Source organism: Saimiri boliviensis, chromosome 2 (genome assembly GCF_048565385.1).
Source record: "Saimiri boliviensis isolate mSaiBol1 chromosome 2, mSaiBol1.pri, whole genome shotgun sequence".
NCBI classification, from domain to species: domain Eukaryota; kingdom Metazoa; phylum Chordata; class Mammalia; order Primates; family Cebidae; genus Saimiri; species Saimiri boliviensis.
In genome coordinates this window covers 112,534,294-112,561,907 of record NC_133450.1, presented here as the reverse complement: position 1 = coordinate 112,561,907, position 27,614 = coordinate 112,534,294, and the positions used below count along the sequence as shown (strand labels likewise).

The 27,614-nt window shown below is 55.8% G+C and overlaps 3 protein-coding genes across 8 annotated transcripts in view; 1 reads left to right on the top strand and 2 right to left on the bottom strand.

Annotated features, from left to right (window-relative positions):
- The first annotated feature begins 1,019 nt into the window (after window positions 1–1,019).
- Window positions 1,020–12,355, top strand: ITPKA (inositol-trisphosphate 3-kinase A). The gene is made up of 7 exons (XM_003935800.3): window positions 1,020–2,308; window positions 10,253–10,349; window positions 10,425–10,641; window positions 10,785–10,989; window positions 11,217–11,318; window positions 11,595–11,666; window positions 11,772–12,355. The coding sequence occupies exons 1-7, from the start codon at window positions 1,820–1,822 to the stop codon at window positions 11,973–11,975; spliced, it is 1,386 nt and encodes a 461-aa protein (XP_003935849.2). The 5' UTR covers window positions 1,020–1,819; the 3' UTR covers window positions 11,976–12,355.
- Window positions 12,356–12,443: 88 nt separating this feature from the next.
- Window positions 12,444–21,864, bottom strand: LTK (leukocyte receptor tyrosine kinase). 2 transcript variants are annotated; one of them, XM_003935690.4, is made up of 20 exons: window positions 21,390–21,864; window positions 20,714–20,851; window positions 20,444–20,615; window positions 19,844–19,994; window positions 19,545–19,691; window positions 19,169–19,325; window positions 18,911–19,093; window positions 17,792–17,890; window positions 16,947–17,099; window positions 16,446–16,541; window positions 15,994–16,186; window positions 15,090–15,180; window positions 14,893–14,957; window positions 14,564–14,693; window positions 14,373–14,470; window positions 13,786–13,878; window positions 13,585–13,686; window positions 13,305–13,439; window positions 13,143–13,233; window positions 12,444–13,042 (listed from the first exon to the last, which is right to left on the bottom strand). In XM_003935690.4, exons 1-20 carry the CDS (start codon window positions 21,430–21,432, stop codon window positions 12,794–12,796), a joined length of 2,586 nt encoding a protein of 861 aa, XP_003935739.2. In that variant the 5' UTR covers window positions 21,433–21,864; the 3' UTR covers window positions 12,444–12,793. The 2 variants fall into 2 exon arrangements, with proteins under 2 accessions (XP_003935739.2, XP_003935741.2); XM_003935692.4 differs by lacking the exons at window positions 15,090–15,180; window positions 18,911–19,093 and having other exon boundaries at window positions 15,994–16,073.
- Window positions 21,865–24,709: 2,845 nt separating this feature from the next.
- The window catches only part of RPAP1 (RNA polymerase II associated protein 1), a 28,098-nt gene continuing 25,193 nt past the window's right edge, over window positions 24,710–27,614 (bottom strand). For 4 of the 5 annotated variants that reach the window (XM_003935689.4, XM_010346206.3, XM_074394066.1 and 1 more), the window contains 3 exons: window positions 25,538–25,714; window positions 25,330–25,389; window positions 24,710–25,226 (listed from right to left, as the gene is read on the bottom strand). In XM_003935689.4, coding sequence (XP_003935738.3) covers window positions 25,077–25,226; window positions 25,330–25,389; window positions 25,538–25,714 — 387 coding nt within the window. In that variant the 3' untranslated portion in view covers window positions 24,710–25,076. Of the gene's footprint in view, window positions 25,227–25,329; window positions 25,390–25,537; window positions 25,737–27,614 lie in introns of those variants that run through there. The other variant, XM_039462889.2, reaches the window with a different exon arrangement.

Sequence of the window (27,614 nt, the reverse complement as noted above, 5' to 3'; positions counted from 1 at the left end):
TCCAGTGATCCTCTCACCTCAGCCTCCCCGCCAGTAGCTGGGACTGCAGGAACATGCCACCGGGCCCAGTCAATATTCTTTTCTTTTTTTTTTCTTTTTGAGACAGAGTTTTGCTCTTGTTACCCAGGCTGGAGTGCAATGGTGCGATCTCGGCTCACCGCAACCTCCGCCTCCTGGGTTCAGGCAATTATCCTGCCTCAGCCTCCTAAGTAGCTGGGATTACAGGCACACACCACCATGCCCAGCTAATTTTTTGTATTTTTAGTAGAGACGGGGTTTCACCATGTTGACCAGGATGGTCTCGATCTCTCGACCTCGTGATCCACCCGCCTCAGCCTCCCAAAGTGCTGGGATTACAGGCTTGAGCCACCGCGCCCGGCAGCCCAGTCAATATTCTGTAGTTTTAGTAGAGACAGGGTTTTGCCATGTTGCCCAAGCAGGTCTGGAACTCCCAGGCTCAAGCAATCTGCTGGCTTTGGCCTCCCAAAGTGCTGGGATTACAAGCATAAGCCACTATGCTTTGCTGAAGATTCCATGTTCCCACTGAACCTTCCTGTTTCCTTCTCTTGGGCCATTTCTGAGCCCTGGCTGAGGGGAGAGAAGGGAAGGAAAGCCCCTGCGTTGGCCGTCTCATCATCCAAGGCAATCATTCTGGGGATGCTCTGCTCCCAGCGCCCCAGCAATCCCCAGACCCTGAGTGCCTGAGGGGGCACTCAGTGTCTTCCCCTCACTCCTCTGGCAGTGTTGGGAAGACAGGAACTGGCTTCTACTCAAAGTAGCCTCGCAGTCAGCTGACTAGCAACATGGGAAGTGCCTGAAGATCCGAATGGGATAACATGATAAGCACTTTGCATTGTCTGAAACTCTTCAACATCAGTGCTGTCTTCTTAGTTTTACAGACACCACTCTGTGGGTTGGGAGAGGTTTTCCTAAATGTACAGATGCAGAAACATACGGAAGGGGTGGAGGGACTGCCTAAAAATCACATCTAGAGTGTAGTGGACCGTATTTCAAAGCTTTTATTCTCGCAGCAACGGGAGAACCGCACTCGAGGGAAGTGAAATGACTTGCTGAACGCCACACTGCTGACTCCCAGCCCCGAGCTCCTAAAGATGCCGCCTGGGACTCGGCTGGGCCGAGGGGACAGATCTAGGCCCCGCCCCCTGACCTTGTTCTCTGCCCGCCGGGAAGTGGGGAGCTTGCGAGGAGCAGCCTCAGCTTGTCTCTGGGGCCGAGTCTCCACTTGGGTGCACGCCCTGGGGTGGGGCTGCTTTGGGAGGCAGGTGGCCTTGAACTCTGCTCAGGAGCTCGGGCTGGAGCAAGGCCCAGGAAACTTGAAGCCCTTGCCCGGGAGGGATGAAACACGGAAAGGAACCCGAGGGACCGGGTAGCGGAGCAGGAGCAGGACCAGCTTCTCCTGCGCGGGGGCAGGGCCAGTGGAACCGCCTGGAGGAATCCCTTCCAGCAGCTAAGCCCGGGAAGGCTGCGAGGCCCCGGCGCCAAGCGGCCCCTCCCACCTCCCCGAGGACGGGCGGAGCGAAGCAACTAGGCCCCGGACCATGTTTTGTGCCTACGGAGGCTGGATTCCCCGCCACCCCGAGGAGCCACCAAGAGCCTTTTGTGCCTGGCGGGGGCCCTAGGAGGCCCGCGCTTTCTCCGAAAGTGAAAGGAGTGGGCGGGGGGCGCGGCCGAGGCGGGGCGCGGGCGGGCTGCGGCGCAAGCTCCGCCCCGGGGCCGTCTCCTCCCGGGGGCGCGGAGCCGCTCCAGTCCCCGGCGCGCCGCGGGCTGGTGGGCTCAGCCGCGGCGCCGGCACTGGGAGATGACCCTTCCCGGGGGCCCGACGGGCATGGCGCGGCCGGGGAGCGCGAGGCCCTGCAGCCCGGGGCTGGAGCGGGCCCCGCGCCGGAGTGTCGGGGAGCTGCGCTTGCTCTTCGAGGCGCGCTGTGCCGCGGTCGCTGCGGCCGCCGCCGCGGGGGAGCCCCGGGCCCGCAGGGCCAAGCGGCGTGGGGGACAGGTTCCTAACGGGCTTCCGCGGGCTCCCCCGGCCCCAGTGATCCCTCAGCTGACCGTGACAGCCGAGGAGCCCGACGTGCCCCCGACCAGCCCTGGGCCGCCCGAGCGGGAGGGGAACTGTCTCCCGGCAGGGGGCTCCTCGCACCTGCAGCAGCCGCGCCGCCTTTCCACCTCGTCGGTCTCCTCCACTGGCTCCTCGTCGCTGCTCGAGGACTCGGAGGACGACCTGCTGAGCGATAGCGAGAGCCGGAGCCGCGGCAACGTGCAGCTGGAAGCTAGCGAGGACGTGGGTCAGGTACGGGCCGCGGGGGCGGGGCCAGCGCCGGGCGCGGGGGCTGAGCTGGGGACCCGGCTTGGAGCTCCCGGAGGACCCGCTCCTGTCCATGCTCCCTCCCGCGTAGGGTCCTGTTCTCGCGGTTTAGGAGGAGTCTGGGGGTCGGAGGGAGGCGCCAGGCCGACCTCTCGCCTGGGCAACTTTCACCGCGGCTCCGCCGGCGGGTCGTAGCGCTGGCCCTGGGGCGTCTAAGAAGCGGGGCGAGGAGCAGGCGACCCGCCCCAGGGACTGGGCGAAGCGGGGGCAGCGGACCTTGTTGCCTGGGGGGTAGGACAGGAGGGATCGGAGGGGCTTGAGCCTTGCCGGGTGAACCCTCGGAAGAAGAGGGGCGAAGGAGCGTTTCCCTAGCTCCCCGCCTCCTCTCCGGTGCCGCGGCCCCACCCCCGCCGTTGCCACGGTTTCCCTCTCCTGAGTGGGAGTGGAGCGGCGCTCCAGGCTCTGCTCGGGATCCGCTGCCGTCTGCTCCTAGCGCCCGCACGAGGCGTGGACGCAGGGGAGGGAGGGGCGCGGGGCTGGGAGCTCTGGCTGGGAGCGGAACGCAGTCCACTCGGTGCGCGCCCTGCCTCCTGTACCCCCGGCTCTCCGCTCCTGAGCACGGCAGAGAGGGTCGGTAAACTGAGGCCGAAAGGGGGTGGGATCAGCCTGCTAGTCTGCCTCTGATAGCCTGTGTGTTCTGGGACCAGGGCTGACCCTCGGAAAACAGCCCTGGGCACTGTTAAGTCGTTCCCGACGCCCGCCACTTAGGGATGCGCGGCTCCCGGGACAGCCTCCTTGTCCTCTTCGTTTTAACCAAGGCCAGATACCTTGAATAACTGTACGTGGTCAGCGCGAAGAGCTTGCTTTAGATCCACTTTACGCAAGTGTCCCTGAAGCCGAGGTAGAGGCGAGGGGCGCTCCTGGCCTCGGGCGTGTGCGGCTTGCCCAGAAGGCCAGGTCGTCGCGGCGGGGCGGGGAGAGCTGGCGGCCGCGCGCCTGCTCCACCGCACACTCGGATGGGACGAGGAGGGGAGGCTGTGGCGACTTGCAGGGGTTCACAAGCCCAGAGGGCGGTGGGGCTTGTCAGTGACACTAGCGAGAAAAAGCTTCACAGAGCAGCAATACCCCCCGCGTCCAGGTGCGGGGAGCGCCGACTCCGTCACGAGCCTGCCGCTTCCCCTTCTCCTCCCGCGGTGGTCAGGGAAGCCCCAGATCGTTTCTGGGGTAACCCTTGCCTAGGTCGGGGGGCGGATGCCCGGGCTTCCCAGTGTGGGGTGTGGGGGGCAGTGAGAGGCCCCCACCCCGCCTCTTCGGAAAAGCATGAGCAGCCGCTCCGGGGGCGCGGCCTCTGCCGAAGCTCTGACACCTGAGAGGCGGCGCAGGCGAAAGGGCGCGAAGCGCGGGGGCGCAGAGGGCGCGGGCGCGTCCCGCTTCCCTCCTCCGCCCGCAGGGAGTCGGCGAAGTGCCTGGGAGGGGGACAGCGCGAGGAGGAGGGCCTGCAGCCAAGCCTGGGTGCAGGGGAGACCGCCCCCGCCGAGGTCGAGCCTCGAGGACCTGGGCGACCCCGCGGTCCCCCGAGCCGCCGGGAGCCAGTGCAGATCGCCGCTGAGGTCCCTTCCAGCTCCAAGGCTGTGGCTTCCAGGCCTTCCCCACCCCCGCCCGCCGGGGCCTCCCCGAAGGCAAACAGCCACGGCGGCGGCAGATAAGCCTGGAGCTGTTGACAGAGGCTGCCTGAGTCCGCGTGGAAGGGCCCAGGGCGGACTTTGCCTCGCGGCAGGTCCCGGAGCCGTACAGCGCGCCCGCCCATGCCAATTTAGGGCTTCCCCAGACAGGAAGCAGGGCAGGTCCGGCTGACCGTGAAGGATGCACCTGGGGAAGGGGACCGAGGCCGGACCCTAGGACTCCCGGGTTGCCAGCCACTTACGCGCGGCCTAGGCAGGCCGAAGCCCAGGAAGGCTCTGGCTGCCTGCCTCTGCCTGGGGCATACCTAATCCCCTTCACCTGCTAGGAGCGCTCTCCAGCCTGCCCAGAGCAGAGGAATTGAGACTGGGCAGCCTGACTCCGGCAGACGACAAAGTCATGGTCAGGCTTTTCCCAGCCAGTCAGGGGAGAAGTTGGAGGCCCACCACCGAGGTCAGCCGTCATGACTCTAAGGCCTTGCCTGCCTCCTCAAACAATTACAGGGTGTTGTTGGAGCAGAAGAGAGGGTGTTTGGCTCCTGTTCATCTGGTTTTCTTCTTTTCGTGCTCCAGGATAGGTAAGGAGACCTGGATGCCATCCCCTCCTGGACTCAGAATTCCCACACATCACTTTCCACTAATTATAGAGCAGAATTTAGGTTAACAGACTTCCTTTTTAAAAAGCTAATGCCCATGGGAAGGTGAAGTCGTGGGTCACTTATACCTTAGTGCAAATCATTTTATAAATTTAAACTGATTGTTCTCCCCACCACCAGGACCACAGGGAGTGCTAGTTTGATAGGACAATTGGAACATGGGGAGGGTGTTGGGCTGGTAGAGCTTCGACTGGATGACTGGAGGCAGGGAGCAGGGGTTAGTGCCAAACACAGAGCAAAGGGTCTGCTCCTGCAGAAGATAAAGTGAACACTGTGAGCAGTGAGCATGAGCAGGTGTCTTCAAAGCTTCCAAATGGAGCTTAGACAGAGGAGGGTCTGAGGCTAGTATCCAGCCAAGCCCTGCCCAGGGAGAGGTATTCACTGCTCAGCCCTAGGAGTAAGAAATTATCAGAGGGCCCTCCTGTGACTTCATCAAAGCCTCTCACACAGTCAGCAATCCTAGCCTTTGCCCCAAGAAACCCAGGTAGCCTCTGGCTATGCTTTGGTCTCCCAGAGAGGGCACCTTTGTGGAGGGAGGCCCAAGCCAGAGGATGAGGCTCTGCTGCCCTTGGCAGCTAGATTTCACTCTGCAACATCATCTGCTCAAAAAAAAAGTCTCACCTGCTTAAAAATATCTTCCCTGCTGTTCAGGTGCCCAAATCCCCACCCACCTACCAAAGAATGATGCTTCAGGAGCCTTTTTGGGTACATTCATTTTTACATTTATTTTTATTTATTTGAGGCAGTGGCTTGCTCTTTCGCTGAAGCTGGAGTGCAGTGGCGCAATCTCAGCTCACAGCAACCTCCACCTCCTGGGTTCAATGCCTCAGCCTCCCAAGTAACAGGGAATACAGGCGCGCACCACCACACTGACTGTTTGTATTTTTAGTAGAGACGAGGTTTCACCACGTTGACCAGGCTGGTCTCAAACTCCTGACCTCGTGATCCACCCGCTTCAGCCTCCCAAAGTGCTGGGATTACAGGCGTGAGCCACCGCACCTGGCTTTACATTCATTTTTAAAAGTGTTATGTTCTCTGGGGGAGGTATCTCCCTAAGGTGGAAGATGCCAGTGATTTGAGTTCCATGAAACTTGCACAATTCCTGCCATGCCTGGCCATATTTATTACTGGCAGGGGAGCTAAATCCTGTCATAGCAACCTCAGATGGTGGTTTGGAGGGCTCAGATGAGATAATGGGTATGAAAATCTTCTGTAAACTGGGAGCAGTGGCTCACACTTACAATCCCAGCACACTGGGATTCCAAGGTGAAAGGATCACTTGAACCCAGGAGTTCGAGGCCAGCCTGAGCAACATGGCAAAATCCTGTCTCTACTAAAAATATAAAATATTGGCATGGTGCCTCATGCCTGTAATCCCAGAACTTTGGGAAGCCAAGGTGGTGGATCACTTGAGGTCAGGAGTTCAAGACTAGCCTTGCCAACATGGTGAAACCCTATCTCTACTAAAAATACAAAAATTAACCAGGCGTGGTGGTGCATGCCTGTAATCTCAGCTGCTCAGGAGACTGAGGCAGTAGAATCACTTGAACCTGAAAGGCAGAGATTGCAGTGAGCTGAGATTGTACCACTGCACTCCACCCTGGTGACAGACCAAGACTTTGTCTCAAATAAGTTAATGCATACATGCATCCAAAAATACAAAAAATCAACCAGGCATGTTGACTCACCTGTGTAGTTCCAGCTACTCTGGGTGCTGAGGTGGGAGGATAACCTGAGCTCTGGAAGTCCAGGCTGCAGTGAGCCGTGATCACACCACTGGACTCCAGCCTGGGTCATGGGAGTGAGACCTTGTCTCAAAAAAAAAAAAAAGAAGTATTTTGTAACCTGCTGGCTAGGAATGGCCTTAGTTGCTGCTTCTGTCTCATATGAGATGCAGAAAAGCAAGGTCAGGAGAGTAGGTGATGATGCCATTTTACCCCAGCTTGGGAGCAGGTCCATCGATCAAATGGTAGAAGCCCAGGTTTTCAGATGCACATCAAATCCTCTTCTACCAGGCCCACTGTCCAGCCCTCCTCACTGCTTCTATACAATTCCAAAAGGATTGTGCAGTTCCCTCACCCTACCTAGCCCAAGGCAAGTTTCCTCTTCCACTGGGGTGGCTACAAAACTAGACGTATCCTCTCACTAAGTCCATTCTGGTCCCACTATTCCTCAAGTTCTTCTAGCAGGTCCCTATGGCTGTCTGAAGCCCCTGCCATTAAACACATTCTTTTGGATAAAGGCAAAGGTGGCCAGCCAGTAGAGAGGGCTCCCAGGAAGGTCTTAGTGTTTTCCCAGAAATCAAAACTCAGACTGTCTTATTGTTGCATGTCACGTCACCATGTACAAAGCACTTTCTCATGTGATATCCGATTTAACCCCCAGTGGAGGAAGGCTGGTAGCATCTTGCTGTGGATACTTTGGAACCTGCTGGGGGCAGGAACACGGGGAGGGAGAATGGGCTGATGGAGAGCTTCAGCCAGAGATTGGGAGGCAGGAGGCAGGGCATGAGGGGATGTAGCTCCCCTTGATTTCCTTTTGTAAAATGGGAATGATACCACTTCATGCACTTGCTATGCGTGTGCGTTCATTATGGCTCTCACGCTGAGTGTGGGAGAAGGGGTACAGGATGGTGCTGCTGAATATACATGGCACATACATCATCTTCCTGGAATTTTACTTGAGGGTTTGGAGGTGGTGAGTTTTATAATAAAACTTGGATTTATTATGCAGCAGAATGCAAACCTGGTGTGTATTTAAAGATTTTAAAAGGAGTTTTGAAAGTGATGTCATGTTTCTAGTGGGCTGCTTCTGGCTACACCCCCAGATCCCTGGGGATTGGGCACGTGATCACACCCTAGTGTACCATGTAAGGGCTTCAGTGAGAAAGTGGGAGCAATGCTGCCTGATGAAAGATGAGAAAGAGCCTGACATGCAATAGGCAGGCAGTATTTGATGGTTCGTGTTATGGCAGCAGCTATGTCCTCCCAGGGGAAACAGGCCCACGCAGATGGCAGTACTTGGTTGGGTTCACTCAGCTGGAAGGTGATACAGTCAGGACTGGAATCAACTACTGACTCCCCACCCAGTGCTCTGTCACAACCTCCATCTTCTCCCGGTGGGAAGGGTCAGCAGTCCTCCTCCACTTAGGCCACTTCCTCAGTTCTCCCTCTCCCTCTTAGAACTCCCTCTTGTCAAGGAGGTGTATTCCTGTGGGGGCACACATGTGTAACTGTGCTAAAAGGCAAGCATCTCTCAGGGAAGGCAGCAGACACAGTTGACATGAGCCAACCTGTGCACTTCATTTTTAAAAATTTTTATTTATGGGCCGGGCGCGGTGGCTCACGCCTGTAATCCCAGCACTTTGGGAGGCCGAGGCGGGTGGATCACGAGGTCAAGAGATCGAGACCATCCTATTCAACATGGTGAAACCCCGTCTCTACTAAAAATACAAAAATTAGCTGGGCATCGTGGCGCATGCCTGTAGTCCCAGCTACTAAGGAGACTGAGGCAGGAGAATTGGGTGAACCCAGGAGGCGGAGGTTGCGGTGAGCGGAGATCGCACCATTGCACTCCAGCCTGGGTAAGGAGAGCGAAACTCCATCTCAAAAAAAAAAAAAAAAAAAAAAAATTTATTTATTTTTGAGACAGAATCTCTTTCTGTCACCTAGGCTGGAGTGCACTGGTGCAGTCTCGGCTCACTGCAACCCCTTTCTTCCATGTTCAAGCAATTCATCTGCTTCAGCCTCCCAAGTAGCTGGAACTACAGGCACATGCCCCCACACCTGGCTTATTTTTTGTATTTTTAGTAGAGACGGGGTTTCACCATATTGACCAGGCTGGTCTCGAACTCCTGACCTCATGGTCTGCCTGTCTCAGCCTCCCAGAGTGCTGGAATTATAGGTGTGAGCCACCATACCTGGCCACCAACCTGTGCACTTCAGAAAGGACACAGGGCTGCTGAGTTGTGGGTGGGAAGAGGAGAGGTCCAGAGGATGGGATGCTCTCAGGCTTAGCTGAAGGCCAGAAAAGATAAGGGACACACCAAAAGAACCCTTCATCTCCTTCCCTGTTTTGTCTAAGTTGACAGGCCCTCAGGTTTGTACCTTATTTTCAAGGCTTAGGTTTCTGGGCCCAGATCAAAACCAAGGGTGCCCTGAGCCTTGCCAGCTAATGAGTGCATGGAATCCAGGGATAGCAAGAGAAGCTTGGAGAGCCCCAGCCTGTTCTTTCTGCAGGACCTGCCAGGCTGGCCTCCCTGCCCTGGGCCTGTGTAAAGGTTTGTTTATGTGTATGTCTGTCTCCCTAAATGAGAGGAACCAAGGTCCTGAGTGAATGAATTAGTGATTGAGATTTGTTCATCTTCTGCTTCATACCATGGAAAGGGATTGGTGAGCTGGGTGCCTATCATCCTTAACCCTTGTTTGCTACTCACAGCAACCCAGTAAGGATAGTTATTTCTTCATTTTATAGATCCTTTTCTTATGGGTGCACAGAGGCTTGTTTTTTGGGCCCTGGAATCTTTTGAGGCATTGGTAGAAATAAAAAATTGGGGGGCTGGGCACAGTGGCTTATGCCCGTAATCCCAGCACTTTGGGAGGCCAAGGCGGATGGATCACCTGAGGTCAGGAATTCGAGACCAGCCAGACCAATATGGTGAAATCCTGCCTCTACTAAAAATACAAAAAGAAAAAAAAAATTAGCTGGGCATGTGGTGTGCACCTGTAGTCTCAGCTACTCAGAAGGCTGAAACAAGAGAATCGCTTGAACCTGAGAGGCAGAGGTTGCAGTGAGGTGAGATCGGGCCACTGCACTCCAGCCTAGGTGACAGAGCAAGACTATTACTAAGAAAAAAAATTGCCTCCACTCTAGACCTACTTAAAATTTCCCTGTAGTAGGCCTGAGAATCTGCTTTTTTTTTTTTTTTTTTTTTTTTTTTTTTGAGACAGAGTCTCTCTCTGTTGCCCAGGCTGGAATGCAGTGGCGAGAGCTTGGCTCACTGCAACCTCTGCCTCGAGGGTCAAGCCATTCTCCTGCCTCAGCCTCCCAAGCAGCTGGGATTACAGGTACCTGCTGCCATGCCCAGCTAACTTTTGTATTTTTAGTAGAGAGGGTTTTACCATCTTTGCCAGACTGGTCCTGAACTCCTGACCTTGTGATCCACCTGCCTCAGCCTCCCAAAGTGGGATTACAGGCGTGAGCTACCACTTCTGGCTAATCTGCAATTTTTAACAAGGGTGACCATCAGGTAATTTCGATGCTCACAGCAGTTCAAAATCCTTCACAGAGCATTTCCGTAACCTGCCTAAGCGTTCTTCAGTGGCAAAGCTGGAGTGCAAACCCGGGTCTTCAGGTGCTAAGTCCAGGGCTCTTGACAGCTCATTGGAGACGCTGGGATCACATTCACTGTACTGTATCAGCCTGCCACACAGGGGCACAATAAATCTTACCAGAGTGACTGAATGAATGAATGACACATCCAGCCCCAGGTGCTTCCGTTGGATCGGGGGCGTGGCGAGACCCTGCTTCAGAGGAGGGAGGGCTTATGCATTGCCGAGAGGCCGATTTGCAGGCCTTGACCATGTCTATTTTAGAAAAGCCACTGGCAGAAGATCCGGACCATGGTCAATCTGCCGGTCATAAGCCCTTTCAAGAAGCGCTACGCCTGGGTGCAGCTGGCGGGGCACACAGGTGAGCCGCGGGGCGGGTGGGCAGATTCCCACGACGGGAAGGGGCTGGGCGGCTCTGACGGATGCCGGTTCGCAGGGAGTTTTAAGGCAGCGGGCACCAGCGGGCTAATCCTGAAGCGCTGCTCGGAGCCGGAGCGCTACTGCCTGGGGCGACTGATGGCGGATGCGCTGCGCGGCTGCGTGCCTGCCTTCCACGGCGTGGTGGAGCGCGACGGCGAAAGCTACCTGCAGCTGCAGGACTTGCTCGATGGCTTCGACGGGCCCTGCGTGCTCGACTGCAAAATGGGCGTCAGGTACTTGTGCCCTGTCAAGTCGGTTGGGCATCAAGGGGGCGGGGGCAGGCCCGAACAACTTCTCTAGGGGGGCCGGGGCGAGTGCTCGAAGGGGTCCCCGTGTGCGCTCTCTTACGTCCTGGCCGCTGCCTGCGCCCCCACAGAACTTACCTAGAGGAGGAGCTGACCAAGGCCCGTGAGCGGCCCAAGCTGCGGAAGGACATGTACAAGAAGATGCTGGCGGTGGACCCTGAGGCGCCCACTGAGGAGGAGCACGCGCAGCGCGCCGTCACCAAGCCGCGCTACATGCAGTGGCGGGAAGGCATTAGCTCCAGCACCACGCTCGGCTTCCGCATCGAGGGCATCAAGGTGGGGCAGGCCTGCTTTGCCTGGCACCGCTCCAACCCCCCGCCCCCGCGCGCGCTGTACATCCCGATCTGTTGACCTCCACCTTCCTGGCGCCCGCTCCGCCTACTCCTCCGCCCTCTATGTTTTGCTGTCCCCTGCAACTGGGAGGTACCGCTGCCCTAGGCTGTCCTCTTCCCCACTGGCGCACTGGCGGGCCCGGGTCTCTGACACTCCTGTCCCACCTCCAGAAAGCCGACGGGTCCTGCAGCACCGACTTCAAGACTACAAGAAGCCGGGAGCAGGTGCTTCGCGTCTTTGAAGACTTTGTGCAAGGAGACGCGGAAGTGCTGGTGAGAGTGGGATCCCAAACCCTGAGGTGTTGGGGAGCCTGAAACCCAGAACTCCCCGTCATCCGGCCCAGTGCCCTCAGCTGTGTCCCCACTGTGGCCCTCACCACGCTGGGTCGCACCTGCTCTAGCTCCTTCCCTTCTGAGCCTACTCAGGCGGCTTCCTGGGTCTTCCCCACAGCTGCATTTGCCGAGCCTATCTGGGCCGCGGCTCCTCGTTAGCAGGGGCTCATTTGGCGTTTAATTAATTTGCCCTCCTTTCCCACCCACCCTCTGCAGAGGCGGTATCTGAACCGCCTGCAGCAGATCCGGGACACCCTGGAGGTCTCTGAGTTCTTCAGAAGGCACGAGGTAAGCGGCGGCAGCCCGGGTGCCCGGCCGCGAGGGCTAGGGCGGGAACGCGGCGGGGGCGTCTCTGGGCAGGGCCGCGGCCTGACCGTGGTGCGGGGCTCACAGGTGATTGGCAGCTCGCTCCTCTTCGTGCACGATCACTGCCACCGCGCCGGAGTGTGGCTCATCGACTTCGGCAAGACGACGCCCCTCCCCGATGGCCAGATCCTGGACCACAGGCGGCCCTGGGAGGAGGGCAACCGCGAGGACGGCTATTTGCTGGGGCTGGACAATCTCATTGCCATCCTGGCCAGCCTGGCTGAGAGATGAGGCTGGACTCCTGTCCCCACGGGCCGCCGCCCTGACATGTGGACCTGCGGCTTTGTTCCCACTGTGCATGCCGCTTCAGACTGGAGCCCTGGTGCAGGGCAGTTCACTGGGTCCTACAGGGCCAGGTGCCAGTCACTAAGAGGGGCACTGCCGATGCCAGGGGTTGCACCCACCCGGGCCCCAGCGTTCCCAGAGCCGAATGACATTAATTTACAGGAGGGGAGGGAGCAAAGGGCTTCTTCCTCAGGCCAGCTCTTCTGAGGAGGCTCTGCCCTCTCCAGAGGGGCCAGACCGTGGATTTATTTAGCAAGCCTAGACCTCCTGGTCTAACCTCTCACACTACAATGAACTCCCCTAATAAAACTCAAAGGCAAGATGCAGCTTCCTGTGCCTCAGGCCTCACCCCTCCATCCTCTGGTCCCCTCTTCCTCAGATCCGGTATCCCTGGCATCCACTCAGATCTCTGGAGGATAAGAACTTTTTATTAGAAGCAACTGCAGGGTAGGGGACTGCCCAGATAAAGGATGCTCATGGTGGGAGGGCAATTCAGCGCTCCTCATGGACACTTGGGGTGTGCATAAGGTGGCCCTGGCCCCAGAGATAAAAAGCTGGAAGTGGTGGGCCCTTCCCTGGAAAGCCTGGGATTGGTTTCCAGCATAGCAAGGGCAGTGCTGCCAGGCAAGTCCCCAGACAGACCCAGACAAGCAGCACAGACTGCAGGGACAAGGGCTGCTAGCGTAACAGGCCACCCAGGAGCCTGAGGAGTGCAGGGAGGAACCCTCAATGCTTCAGTCCTCACCCTCAGGGCCCCTTGGGGCTCAGGAGCGATATGTGGGATTCCAAAGGTCCTGAGGTTGGAGGCCCCTGGATTTGAGGGGCTTGAGGCCAGAGGACAGCCAGGGGCCAAGAGAGCTACCTCCCCAGCTTTTCAACTTCTCTGGACTCAGTTCCTGGGGCTGTGGCGGTCTTAGGCACTCCAAAGACCTGTTTCCCAGCCCAGAAGCCCCTTCCTCCTCTGGGGTGGGCCCCAGCTCCATCTGCAGGGGTGAATTGAGCACATCCGGGTCCTATAATGGAAGAGTCAGGGAGTATCGGGGTATAGAGTTTTCTGTCCCCCCTCCTCCTGACCCCCAAGACCAGGATGATCAGGTTCGGTTGGGGGCATACCTGAGTGCAGTACTGAAGATGCTCCAAGATGCTGGCAAAGCTGGGGCGGAGCTCAGGCTGGTGCTGCCAACACTGGGTCATGATGCGGTACCTGGGGGGAGGCAGGAGTTGGTGCTGCCCATGGTTCTGAAGGCCTCCCTTCCCAGGCAGCACGCAACTCACACGGGCCCTGGGCAGCCCCTAGGAGGGTCCATCCGGCCCCCTGCAACGACGAAGTCCAGCACCTCCTGGTTGGTGCTCCCAGGATAGGGCATGTAGCCCAGTGAGAAGATCTCCCAGAGCAGCACCCCAAAAGACCTGCATCACAAGTGGGGGAACCAAGTGAGTCCTGTCAAGTGCAACCTCCCTTCACTTGACGTGGCTGGAAATAACTGGATTAGCCTCAGGGGAGGAGAAGGGGAAAGGAGAGGGAGGGGTAGAGAAGGGGAAGGGTGTTATCAACCAGGAATCTGTTTTGGATGTGAAGACACCCTCCAGGAAGGCCTCTGGGGGCATCCACTTGACTGGGAGCAAGGCCCGGTCCCCCCTGCGGTAATAACTGGCCCTACAGGAGGAAGAAGGGGAGTGAGTTGTTTAAATACCACCAAGGTGCAGGAAAAACCCCCTTGGAGCAAGAGCCAGCCCACCTTCCCAAGTCCCGCACCGGTAGATATCTCGTGCCATCCCGAAGTCCCCAATCTTGGCCACTCGGCTGGGCCCAGTGCAGCTCAGCAGGCAGTTCCGGGCAGCAATATCCCTACAGAGGAGGCAAAAAAAAATCACTGCCAGAATTCAGAAGTTCTTGCCCTTCTTGATCTATTTCTTTAAAAGCTGAGTGGAGGCGGGGTGTGGTGGCTTATGCCCGTAATTCCAGCACTTTGGGAGGCCGAAGTGGGCAGATAACGAGGTCAAGAAATCAAGACCATCGTGGCCACCATGGTGAAACCCCGTCTCTACTAAAAATACAAAACTTAGCCAGGCGTGGTGGCACTCGCCTGTGGTCCCAGCTACTTGGGAGGCTGAGGCGGACGAATTGCTTCAATCCAGGAGGCAGAGGTTGCAGTGAGCCGAGATTGTGCCACTGCACTCCAGCCTGGCGACAGAGCAAGACTCCGTCTCAAAAAAAAAAAAAAAAAAAAAAAAAAAAGAAAGAAAGAAAGAAAAAAGAAAAAAAAAAAAAGTTCTGTGGAAGAGCTGTTCCTTGAGGAGGGACTTGGGATGGGAGTCCCCTGAGCCAGGACTGCTCCTAACCTGTGGATGAAGTGATTTTCCTCCAGGTAGTGGCAGCCCTGGGCTATGTCCTGGGCCAGTTGCAGTAGGTCCCGCATGACCAGAGGTGATGGCTGGCCCTGGGTCAGGCAGAGGGAGCATCAGTCCATGCAGGTCTCAGATATATCCATGGGGTTTTTAGAGGGGCCTGGGGGGCTGAGAAAGGGTCTCACCACGTGCGGCCGACTCTGCCTCAGGAAACTCTTCATGTCCCCTCCAGACATCAGTTCCAGCAGAATGAGGCAAGGGGCGGCCCTGAGGCTGAGCCCCACACACCGCACGATGTTCTGATGGCTAAACTTGCTGAGTGGGGTGGTGGCGACACCCCATCACCAGCCATCACCAGCAGGGAGATGGAAACCATGTTCTAGGCGCCACAAAGCTGAAGAGGCCCGCTTGTGTCCCCTGCCTTGCTATCTCAGCCTCAGGGTGGGGAGAGGCTATTTCCTGGGCCTTCCCCTCCAGCCCCCACCTTCCAGCCCTGCCCAGGCCCCAGGTGCACCTGATGATAAGTGCCTCCATGAGGAAATCCAGCTCATCCTGAGGAGAGCAGAGTTCTGGCAGGGTCTGGGGAGGAAAAGGCACAGTTTCTGAGCTGCCCTGGACACTTCAGGAGGGTTAACCCTAGCTCTAGTCACTGTCCTTCCCTTCAGGGTGCCCAGCTCTCCTACCCCCAGCCAGAAGTACCACTCCTCTCACCTTGATAGCCACCTGCAGGGGACTGGAGTCCCCAGGAAGGCCAGTTACCAGTCCCTCATACACCTCCCCAAAGGCACCATGGCCCAGGGCTCTGCAGGAAGACAGGTTGGCAGGGAGTGGGCGAGTGGCCTGGAGAAGAGTCCCAGAGAGTCTAGTACCTCCTATGCCTCCCATGCCCCTGCCATATGCCCAGCTGACCCTCCATAGACTCCCTCTCCATTCCAATGCATGTCCCCAAGTAGAAGCCCTGCAAGGGTGATGATGACTTGCACAGAGCCAGGAAAAAAGAGGGCAGGTGCAGATCAGAGTCAGGCCGGGAGTCCATGATGAGGCCTTTCCTGGTGACCCTGCAGACGCCCTGGCAGGGAGGCAATCCCTGGGCTCCAATATATATATTTATATTTATATATTTATTTATTTGAGACAGTCTCACTCTTGCCCAGGCTAGAGTGCAATGGTGTGATCTCAGCTCATTGCAGCCTCCGCCTCCTGGGTTCAAGCAATTCTCCTGCCTCAGCCTCCCAAGTAGCTGAGATTACAGGCACCTGCCAGCACACCTGGCTAAATTTTGTGTTTTTAGTAGAGATGGCGTTTCACTATGCTAGCCAGGCTGTTCTCGAACTCGTGACCTCAGGTGATTCACCAGCCTCAGCCTCCCAAAGTGCTGGGATTACAGGCGTAAGACACCGCGCCCAGCCACAAGCTCATATTCTAAGAATTGGGACGGAGAGGTGACCTTGGGCAAGTTGCTTCCCCTTCTGGAGCTTCTCAGGTCCTCCCTCTCCCCTACACAAGGGATGTGGGCCAGATTTTCTTCCAGGATCTGTAATTCACTACAGCAGGGAGAGGATCAGAGGTGGAGATTCAGAGTGCATAGGTTCTCAGAAAGAGGCAGAGGACTCACCTGAGCAGAGTGACATTGGCTGGGGAAACCTCGGTGACACCTGGAGGCAGAGCCCAGGACTGGGCTGGGCCAAGCCCCATCTGGCAGTAATAAGGATTGGGGGCTGTCCTGATGGCAGAGGTCCGAAGCTTGCTCAACTCAAGCTCAGGGATCGGCAGCCTCATCCCCCACAGGCTCTGCCACTTCTGCTTCACTGGGTGTGGGAAGAATAACGGCACAACCTCCACCTGTCCATCAGGTCTCCCTCCCACACCTGCCCCCACACCCCTCATTATGGTAACGTTTTCCCCGGGCCTCCCCAGCTGCTTCCTATCCTAGAATCCCAGAGGAGTCTACCACTGTTCTGCTTCGGTGAATGGTCTTGAAGTCAACCCGGGACCCCTCAGAAGCCCATCCCAGCTCACTGGAGAGGAGCAGCCTTGAATCAACTGTGCCTGCTAGATGCTTCATACCCAGAATCAGGACCCCACACACCATAAGGAGGCTCAATGTCGAGGTTGCCACCACAGCCACCATCAGAACCAGAGGGCCTGGGGGGTTGTGCAGGTCTAGGAAGAAGGAGACACACCTCCAGTGGGAAGGTCTTCTCTGTTCCTTTACTCTGAAGTTTTACCCATACTTCAAGACTCAGCTCAAGTGAGTCCATGATGCCTTCCCCCATTATCCTGGGCCAAAGCAACCTCTCCCTCTTGAACACCCCTAAAGCACTTTATACCTCCCACAGCAATCCTCACTTGGGATACAGATTTACATAGCTATATCTAAACATCCTCCCACACTGGATGATATGCCTCTGAAAGGCACTGTGCACTGATGAATCTCCAATCCCCTGCCCAGCACCCACCACAGTGCCTGGCACACAGCAAATCTCTATACCGTCTTTCCCAGTGGCCCACTGCCCCTCTCAGTCTATGACCCCAGGAGTCCAGACCTTGAGCAAAGGTAGGACGTACCCACGCAGGTGATGTTATCCACAGCTAGCTCCATGCCCTCTGGGCACAGGCATTCAGCCAACTGGAGCTCTGCCTGCCATTGACAGTCTCTTGAAAGGCAGTGACTACAGTTGAGATGCCTTCGGATCTCTACCTCTCCATGGCTCTCCGTGACTGTGAGTAAAAGAACTAATATGGTATGGTGTGGTGGGTGGGGGATGGGGATGGGATATATTAAATACATGCTTTGGGCTGAGTGCAGTGGCACATGCCTGTAATCCCTGCACTTTGGAAGGCCCAGGTGGGCTGATCACATGAGGTCAGGAGTTTGAGGCCAGCCTGGCCAACCCCTTCTATACTAAAAATACAAAAATTAGCCGGGTGTGGTAGCACATGCCTGCAATCTTAGCTACTCTGGAGAATCACTTGAACCTGGGAGGCTGAGTTTGCAGTGACCCAAGTTCATACCATTGTACTCCAGCCTGGGTGACAGAGTGGGACTGTTTCTCAAAAATAAATAAAGACACACCTTTTTCAGCCACATGGTCAATTCTGGCTCAGGACTTTAGAGCAAAGAGCAGCACCAAGCTTACAAGGGTGGTGGGAGGCTGGGGGACTTCTGCCAAGCCTGCACACTCCCAGGCATTTGAAGCAAATTCACAGCAAGGGGATACTTGACAAGCATGCAGCATGCCCTGTGCCAGCATCTGACACAACTGACAGCCCCCTTTTCAAATGACCCTGTGATATGCAAGAATCCTGTGCTATGCAATGTTCTTCACAGTGCAGGTTGCTCTTCTGGGAGTGGGCTCAAGGACTGAGGAAGAAGGCCAGGCCAGGCTGAGAGGTGGGGTTGGGGCCAATACCTGCCAGAGGCTGCAGGTAGAGCTCGCTGCTGGGGTGCATGAAGGATACTCCATCTTCCCCATCAGCCCAGAGGTTGTCAGTCTCTGAAGCATCACCCCCTGGAAGTAGAGAGTGATGGAGGGTTGACTACAAATATGAGGACTGGGGCAGAAGCTGGAATCTCCCAGTGGAAATCCCAGTGTGGCCTTCTCTTCTTCAGCATCATGATGCAAGTGCTGTCTTTTAACAAGTGGGAATGGAGGAGGTGAGGAGTGGGTAATCAGCTGGAGCCTGAAGGCCTAGCTCAGGCTAGCAGGGATGCCTCCTGCCTGCCTGAGCCCCTAGTGTCCCATGTCCTCACCGTCCCTTTCTGTGAGAATGTGAATCACGGGTATGTATATATGAAGAGTACAGCCTGCACAGTCATACAGCCTGTTTCTTTTTACTTTTTTTTTTTTGAGACAGAGTTTCACTCTGTTGCCCAGGCTGGAATGCAATGGTGGGATCTCGGCTCACTACAACCTCCACCTCCAGGGTTCAAGCGATTCTCCTGCCTCAGCCTCCTGAGTAGCTGGGATTACAGGCATGCACCATCATGCCTGGCTAATTTTGTATTTTTAGTAGAGATGAGGTTTCTCCATGTTGGTTAGGCTGGTCTCAAACTCCCAACCTCAGGTGATCCTCCTGCCTCAGCCTCCCTAAGTGCTGGGATTACAGGCTGGGCCTCCTAGCCAAGCTGATAGATGATTTGCATTTTGAACAGCCTAGGCTGTATGGATAGTAGCGGTTCCTGGACCACACTTTGAGAACCACTGACTTAACGCAGGCCTGCTTTTCTGCCTCCCTGCTCAGCTTGCTCACTTGGTCAGCTCTAAGTTCTGGGGACAGCTGCAGAACAAGTCAAGGACCTGCTGTGATGGGAAATACCCTGGACTGAATGGAAATCTAGGGAGTCCTGTCTGCATGCTGATTTGCAGTGTATTTGACCTTTTCTAAGAGCTCCTGCTTTGCCTGGAGCTGCTGAGCCGGTCTTAATGCCTCTCCCACCCCTATCCTCCTGAGGGCTGCAGCCTGTGCTAGGGTTCTAATCTCACGTCACCTTCGGGCCTGCTCAGCTGCCCTCTCCAACGTACACGTACCCCGGTAGCCGCCGCCGCCTCCGCCCGCAGTGCAGGCCCCGCCGCCGCCCCCAAAGCCGCCGGCCGCGGCCCAGCCAAGCATTGCCCAAGCCTCGGAGCAGCCCTGGCCGCCCTCCGCCCCCTCCTGCAGTGAGCGGCCCGCCTGCAGAGAGGGAGCCCGCGACGTCCAGCCGCCCCCTCCACCTGCAGAGCGAGAGCAGGAAGGTTGGCAGCCACACGGGGAGCACGCCCGCCTCTCCCCGCGGGCCGCGCCCTCACCTGCCGCCCCGCCTCTCCCGCCGCTCCCGGGCGCCTCCAAGCGGTTCTCCAGTTTCTCTGGGACGGCCAGAATCCGGCCTCGGTCCCGCGGCCTCAGGTAGGCCCGACCGCCACCTCCGGCCGCCACCAGCAGCGGTTCCAGCTCGCTGGCGCGCACCTGTGGGGCCAGCGGCGCGTTCCAGGACGCGTCCTCCTGCCGTCCAGGAGCACTGGCACTGGGCAAGGGCTCCCACCCCGGGGGCCCGGATAAAGGCACGGCCCCCCCAGCCCAGCAAAGGGTTAGAGGGACCCTAAGAGATGGACGTAGAGTGCGTGCGCGCGCACCCCTGAGGAGAGGATAGGGACCCCAACGCTGAGCGCCGAAGGGAGCACGTACCCGAAAAACGTAGGTGGCGCCCCCGCCACCCCCGCCACCTCCTGCCCAGCGCCGCGACTCCAGGGCCCCTTCGCTCCCATCCGTCGCCGCGTGTTCTTCAACGGCTCGAGACTCCCCGAGGCAGACTAGCTGGCTCTCCGGGCTACCCTGCGGGCAGCGGGGGCGGGAATCGGCAGGGCCCGGGAGCCTCCCCTGGCTGTGCAGGTAACCCGGCACCGAGGAAGGCTCGTCCCCCCGGCCCCCAGGCAGCCCTCACCCCGCGGCGCCGGAGCCGCCCCATCCCCATTGGCTGCGCTCACTCCAGGACAGGCGTCCTCTCCCTGCTGCCCCACCAGAATGTACAGCGACTCTCCGAGACTGAGGGAGAAGATTGCTGAGACGAAGACGCCATGCGCCCGCGACAGGTGGTTCTTGGCGCCTTTGCCGCCCGCAGCTCCGTAAGCTGAGATCCTGCGGAGAGCGGGCGGTGAATCCCCAGCCCTCGGTGCTCAGGCCGGCCGCTGCGGGCAGAAGGTGACGATAGAGGAGGCTCCAGAGTAATTTTTTATCTGAGGAGCTTGAAGGCTGAAATAGACTCTGACGAATGGGAAGGCTGATTTGCACACCGAAAAATTAAATATCACACTTATTTCAGAAGGGTTCGTGGAGATGTGGGGAGGCTCAAGCACCCTTTGGCACCGCCCTGATTGAGGGGCTTCCGCTCGGTGGAAGAGGTTCCAGGTACGGTCTAACTCGGTGGTGACTACTGCCACCTTGAGGGGCACTCAAGGTCGGCCTGGGTGGACCTCCCTTCGCAATACCCCAAGACGCAAGGCGGTGCATACGTGGCCTTCGTTCCCCTGACGGTGAAACCTCCGACTCCCAGGTCACTGCCCACCCTACCCCCGCCCCGCACTTACAGATACTGGCCGGGGCTCGGCACGCGCCACAGCTGCACGCCTCTCAGATGCCCGGAGGCCCCCACGGTCACCACCACGCTGGTCCCCGCGTACGCCCCGTCACATTGTGTTTGTGTGGGCCCATGCCTGCCACTGGCCCCGCAGGTATTAAACAGCCAAGAACCCTCGATGCCTGGGAGCAAGGAGCGAGGCAAGGATCGTCGAGCCCCTGGCTGGGCCAGAGGGGTCTGGAATGGTGAGCCGAAGAGGAGGGAGGCGCCTGGAGCTCACCCCGAGAATTCAGCTGGGAGGTTGGCTGCAAGCTACTAGGCGGGCTGCTGACTTTCGGGTCCAGGGGGCTGGGACTTGACAGCGGCCGGGGCGAGGACTGCAGAAAAGGCTCCTGGGAGCAGGAGCAGAGAATGGCGCCTGAAAGGTGTTAGCAGAGGGCGCAGGAAGTTAACTGGGGTGGAAATAGGATATAAAAGAAAGAACCCCGCAACAGCAGCCCTTGCGGGCGCGGCCACACCCTGCCCAGCCTGCGCACTCAGCCTGGAAGCCACCACCGGACTCCTGTCGCAGAAGCCCCGCGGGTGCTCGCTTATAGCTCTGCCAGTTTCTCTCCTCGAGCGCCCTTCCCAGTGAATGGCTTGGGGGCCGCACTGAATTCGGTTCTGCAGTCTCCCGCGTGCTTTCCTCGACTTAGATTGATGGCCCCGCCCCAAGGCGGCGCTGAGACCGCAAAGAATGTTCCTCCTTCCCAAGCTGCGTGATCCAGACTCTGGGATTCACACGCGCTTGGCGCTTCTCCGTCTGCACTTCAGAAGCACGGGCCCGAGAAATTTGGCTGTGAGAGTTCGAGGGCTCTGGAGGAACCACTGACACCTGGCCTGTTGCGACCGGCCACTCCCAAGCCTAGGAAGGTGCCTCTGGCTGGACCGTCCCCTGACCAACAGACAGCACTCACCCGCGGCTCCGAACCATCCCAGCAGCAGGCCCCAGCGGCCCATCTCCGTTGGGTTCGCTCCGCAACAACCCTTGCGGTCTCGGCCACGCCCGTCAACCTGAAGTTGACAGGTCACTTTGCCCACCGCAGCCCGGGCCGCCGCTTACAGGGGTGTCGTGTGGCTGGCAAGACTCTCCCCAGGACTTAAAGCCGGCCTGACCACGCCCACCTCAGACCCCAGGACGCCAGAGGAGGAAAGGGCGGGGCGTGCGGGCAGCGAGGTCCCTACGCTTCCGGAGGAGCCTTATGGAGTCCCCACCTAGGGCTCTGGTCTTCAGTCGTCACATCTGCCGCAGCCAGCCGGGAGCTGGGGTAGGTCTGAGGCCGGAAAGGACGTGCCCCACCCTCAAAGCGGGAGCCACGCCTCGGACACCAGGTGGGGGCTTCCAGGTTCCTGAGGACAGGATCAGTGGAGTGTGCACTTCATTTGTGGTAGTGGTGGTGGTAGGTGTGTGGCACGCGTGACCACACATGGGATGTAATTTTTTTTTTTTTTTTTTTGAGGCAGAGTCTTGCTCTGTTGCCCAGACTGGAGTGCAGTGGCACGATGTCGGCTCACTGCAACCTCCGCCTCCCGGGTTCAAGCGATTCTCCTGCTCAGCTTCCTGAGGCGCCCGCCACCACGCCCAACTAATTTATTTTCCCTATTTTTAGCAGAGATGGGGTTTCACCATGTTGGCCAGGCTAGTCTCAAACTCCTGACCTCGTGTTCTGCCGGCCTCGGCCTCCCAAAGTGCTGGGATTACAGGCGTGAGCCACCGCGCCCGGCCGGGAAGTAGTCTTTAAACTGCCCCAAGTAAGGTCTCATTACTTGCCATTGCTTGTGGCTTTCGGTGGTGCCCTTGTGATTGCAAGGCTGAACCTCCCTGCTGCCCCCAGAAACTTGGATCTCTGTGTTTGCCTTATGTAGTTCGGTTGCCTGTGTTACTCCTGTGCACAACTTCTCACTGTGATGGGGTAAAAGACTGGACAAGACATCAGAAGATCCGAGAGCTTTTAGTAGCACTGAAGGATGACAGATGATAGATACCTAGCTACATAGCTAGATAGCTAGATAGATCGACCTTGAATACTAGTACTAGCATCTCTGGTCTGTGGGTGATGTAGCACAGGCCACAATTGCTCTGAGAGTTTCTCTACCACTTGCAAAATAATATTAAGGGAAATTGCTCTGTAAGCTACAAGTTACCCTACAAATGTGGGAGCCACTCCCTTCAGGTAGTTTTATGTCTTGGGTCCTCAATCATTTGCTTAAAATACTAACTTGAGGGCCGGAATGATGGCTCACACTTGTAATCCCAGCACTTTGGGAGGTTGAGGTGGGCAGATCATCTGAGGTCAGGAGTTGGAGACCAGCCTGACCAACCTGTCTCTACTAAAAATACGAAACAGCCGCACCTGGTGGTGCATGCCTGTAATCCCAGCTACTTTGGAGGCTGAGGCAGGAGAATCGCTTGAACCCAGGAGGGGGAGGTTGCAGTGAGCTGAAATCGCGCGATTGCACCCCAGCCTGGGCAATAAGAGCAAAACTCCATCTCAAAAACAAACAAAAAAACTAACTTAAAAGTCTGAGACCTATGTTTATCATAAAAACACTTCAAAAGCGAAGTTTTAGTAGTTAGCTACTTGGTAAAGTCTCAGTGTAAAGCAAGGTGTGGCCACAACAGTGATTTTGTAAAAACTCTGGTCTCTATGCCCTAGTTAACACTAGCTATCACACTATGAGGTCACAGAATTTACCTTGCAGTCTCTAAGGCACTGCTCCTCAAATTGTGGTTGGTTCTGAACACCAGTATCAGTATCACCTGGGAACTTGCTAAAACTGCAGATCCTTGGGTTTACTTCTGGTGGTTGGCAGGGCCCAGTAACCTGTTTTAAAATACCCTCCAGGTGATTTTTGTCACATAAATTTCAGAACCATTGGTATTTGTTGATACAGTAGTTGCTTAATAAACCATACTGGGGCTGGGCACTGTGGCTCACATAATCCCAGAACTTTGGGAGGCCGAGGTGGGCGGATCACGCGAGCTCTGGACTTTGAGACCACCCTAGGCAATATGGCGAAACGCCACCTCTACTAAAAATACAAAAATTAGCTGAGCATGGTGACACACCCCTGTAGTCCCAGCTACTCAAGAGGCTGAGGCATGAGAATTGCTTGAGCCCGGGAGGCGGAGGCTGCAGTGACCCAAGACTGTGCTATTGCACTCCGGCTTGGGCTACAGGGTGAGACCAAAAATAACAGGCCAGGGACGGTGGCTCACGCCTATAATCCCAGCACTTTGGAAGGTGGATCACAAGTTCAGGTGTTCAAGACCAGCCTGACCAACATGGTGAAAACCCATCTCTACTAAAATTACAAAAATTAGCTGGGCATGATGGTACACACCTATAATCCCAGCTACTTGGAGGCTGAGGCAGGAGAACGGCTTGAACTTGGGAGGGGAAGGTTGTGGTGAGCTGAGATCGCACCACTGTACTCCAGCCTGGGCAACAGAGCAAGACTCCTTCTCAAAAACAAAAACACTGTTGGATAATTCTGTGTTCAGCAGCTCCATTTATGAGGATTGTTTTCTCTATACCTATTGACAGGGCTAGGCCGTGGTACACTGCTCTCTCTGATTACTTGCAAACACAGTAAGTCCACACAGGAAAGGACAGTCTAAGAAAGCCTAAGTTTTAGAATTCAGACAAAAGAACAATCTAAAAACTACCAAAATAGGGCAATGCCTGTGGCTTATGCCTGTAATCTTAGCACTTTGGGAGGCCGAGGTGGGTGGACTGCTTGAACTCAGGAATTCAAGACTAACCTGGGGAACATGGTGAAACTCCATCTCTACAAATGCAAGAAATTAGCCAGGCACGGGGGCACTTGCCTGTGGTCCCAGGTACTCAGGAGGCTGAGGTAGAAGAATGGCTTGAGCCTAGGAGGTCGAGATGGCAATGAGCTATGGTCATACCACTGCCCTCTAGCCTGGGTGACAGACCAACACCCTATCTCAGAAATAAATACATAAATAAATAGAGACATGGGGTCTCACTATGTTGCCCAGGCTGGAATTGAATTCCTAGAATCAAGTGATCATCCTGCCTCAGCCTCCCAAGTATTTGGCACTAGAGGTGTGTGTATTTGGCCCCACATTCTTGCTGTCTTTAGATGTTTTTACCTCCCGCTTATGATTCTTCCCCATCTCTCTCAAAGCAGTCCTGCTCTCACCTGGGATGACCCGCCCCCAGATACTAACCCTGAACTAACATGGGTGAAATTAGTCCAAATCAGATTTCCAGGAGATAGAAAACATTTATTTTGATGTACAACTATAGCGTTCATATACCTCAGCCCGGGGCAGGGGGTGCGAGTAGGTAAGGAGAGATGCATTTAGTCTGCCCTGTCCCCAAAGACGGGCTAAACAGCTAAGTCACTCTTCACTCCCAGCACAGACCTTCACGAGCCCCAGATATCAAGACATAACGGTAGGGCTCATTCTGTTCCCAAACAGCTCAAACAACCTGCTCCCAGGAAGGCGAGCCTTATGGTCCTTGGTCTCCTGCCTACCATTAGGACACAATGTCCTCTGTCTGTCTAGGCATCTGTTGAAAGGCTGGATACAGGACAATGTACCCATCTTTCCATCTCTAGCAACTGTCCTAGGTCTCTGATACCCCATTTTGGAGCACCGTTGAAGTCAGTCTCTGGAGGTAGTGCTGACGCAGAGGGGGCAACTGAGGATAGAGCTCAAAGCCCTCTGGGAGCGTGGAATTGGGAAGCTTATAGTGGAGAAGGTGCTGCCGGAGACCCTGCAGAGAGAAAAGAAACCTTATGAAGTGGGTAATGAGATCTTGTGGTCTTAGTCATGTAAGATCTTCTAATAGCCCACCCTCCTAATGGCCCTGACCCTACCTCATCTGCCAGCAGCCATGTTTTCTGCAGCATACGCCTGCGGGCAGCCTTTACCTCATCCTAGAAGCAGAACAGGGAGACGTGGCACTGAGCTGAGGGCTGGTACCCACCATTGGCCTTGCCTGGCCCTCACCTCTCCCCCAGGTGGCCCAGAGGGAGCTCAACTGCTAGCTCCCTTCCTTCCTCTGAAGATGGAGATGTAACTTACTGAGCTCTGTGGGTCCTGAGAGAAGATGAAGCTATTGACATGAGCCACAGCCACAGCATAGAGCACAGGGCACCAATGTGGACGGAGCACACCAGTAACCAGGGTCCTGAAGTAGAGCTGAAGGAGGGCCAGGTTGTCTTCAGGAGGTACCGTGTAGCACTCCAGGGACACAGGCAACTGTGACAGGTGAAATGATGTGCTGAGGGGGAGGGTAGGAAAGTATATACATCTACAAGGTGCAAGGATAATGATCACATGAAACCAAATCATGAGGACAGAGATCAGGTTCTGAACAGATATTTGTCCTTCTCTAGCAAAAGGATCAGGGTTAAACACTACAGAGCAGAAGTCAGGGAAAACTGGAAACTGAGAAGCGGCCATAAAAAAGAATGAAATTGACCGGGTATGGTGGCTCATGCCTGTAATCCCAGCACTTTGGGAGGTGGAGGTTGGCAGATCACGAGGTCAAGAGATCAAGACCATCCTGGCCAACATGGTGAAACTCCAGCTCTTTTACGAAATTTACAAAAATGTTTGTAAAAATACAAAACTTAAGGAGTGGGTGGGAAAAAAAAATACAAAAAGTAGCCAGGCATGGTGGCAGGTCCCTGTAGTCAGGAGGCTGAGGCAGGACAATCACTTGAACCTGGGAGGCAAAGGTTGCTGTGAGCCCAGATCAAGTCAATGCACTCCAGCTTGGCTAACAGACAGAGACTTTGTCATAAAATCCTAGGTGAATTAACGTAGAAGCAGAAAACCAAATACATGTTCTCACTTATAAGTGGGAGCTAAACACTGGGTACTTATGGACAGAAAGATGGAAGCAACAGACACTAGGGACTACGAGCTGATGAAGGCAGGGGTGGGGAAAGGCTTGAAAAGCTATGCTCACTACTTGGGTGATGAGATCATTTTCCTCACACAATATACCCATGTAACAAACCTGGACATGTCCCCAATGTGCAGAGAGAGAAGAAACTTTATGAAGTGGGTTATCTCTGTCCACCAAGACCCTCTAATGAAAGTCTAAATTATTACAAAAAAAGAGAGAAGCAGTTGTGATGTTCTACTGCCTACCACTACTTTTTAATTAAGTTAAAATTAAAACTTTCAAAATGTTATGTTCAACTGTGCAATTCTATTTTTTTTTTCTTTTTTTTAAAAGACTGAGTTTCACTGTCACCCAGACTAGACTGCAATGGCACAATTTTCACTCATTGCAATCTCCACCTCTGGAGCTCAGGCGATTCTCCTGCCTCAGCCTCCCAAGTAGCTGGGATTACAGGCATGCACCACCACAACCAGCTAATTTTGTTTTTTTTTTTTGGGATGGAGTTTCGCTCTTGTTACCCAGGCTGGAGTGCAATGGCACGATCTCGGCTCACCGCAACCTCCGCCTCCTGGGTTCAGGCAATTCTCCTGCCTCAGCCTCCTGAGTAGCTGGGATTACAGGCACGCGCCACCATGCCCAGCTAATTTTTTGTATTTTTTTTTTAGTAGAGACGGGGTTTCACCATGTTGACCAGGATGGTCTCGATCTCTTGACCTCGTGATCCACCCGTCTCGGCCTCCCAAAGTGCTGGGATTACAGGCTTGAGCCACCGCGCCCGGCAATTTTGTATTTTTCGTAGAGATGGGGTTTCACTATGTTGATCAAGCTGGTCTCAAACTCCTAATCTCAGGTCATCCACCTAGCTCAGCCTCACTGAGTGCTGGGATTACAGGTCTGAACCACTGTGCCGGGCCAATCTTTTTTTTTCTAATTCCTAAAAATATTTAATATATATATTTTCTGAGACAGAATCTTGCTCTGTCACCCAGGCTATAGTGCAGTTGTGTCATCTCAGCTTACTGAAACCTCTGTCTCTGGGGTTGAAGTAATTCTCCTGCCTCAGCCTCCTGAGTAGCTGGGACTATAGGCATGCACCACCACACCCAGCTACTTTTTGTATTTTTAGTAGAGACAGGGTTTCATCATGTTGGCCAGACTGGTCTCGAACCCCTAAGCTCAGGTAATATGCTCGCCTCGGCCTCCCAAAGTGCTGGGATTACAGGTGTGAGCCACCGTGCATGGCCA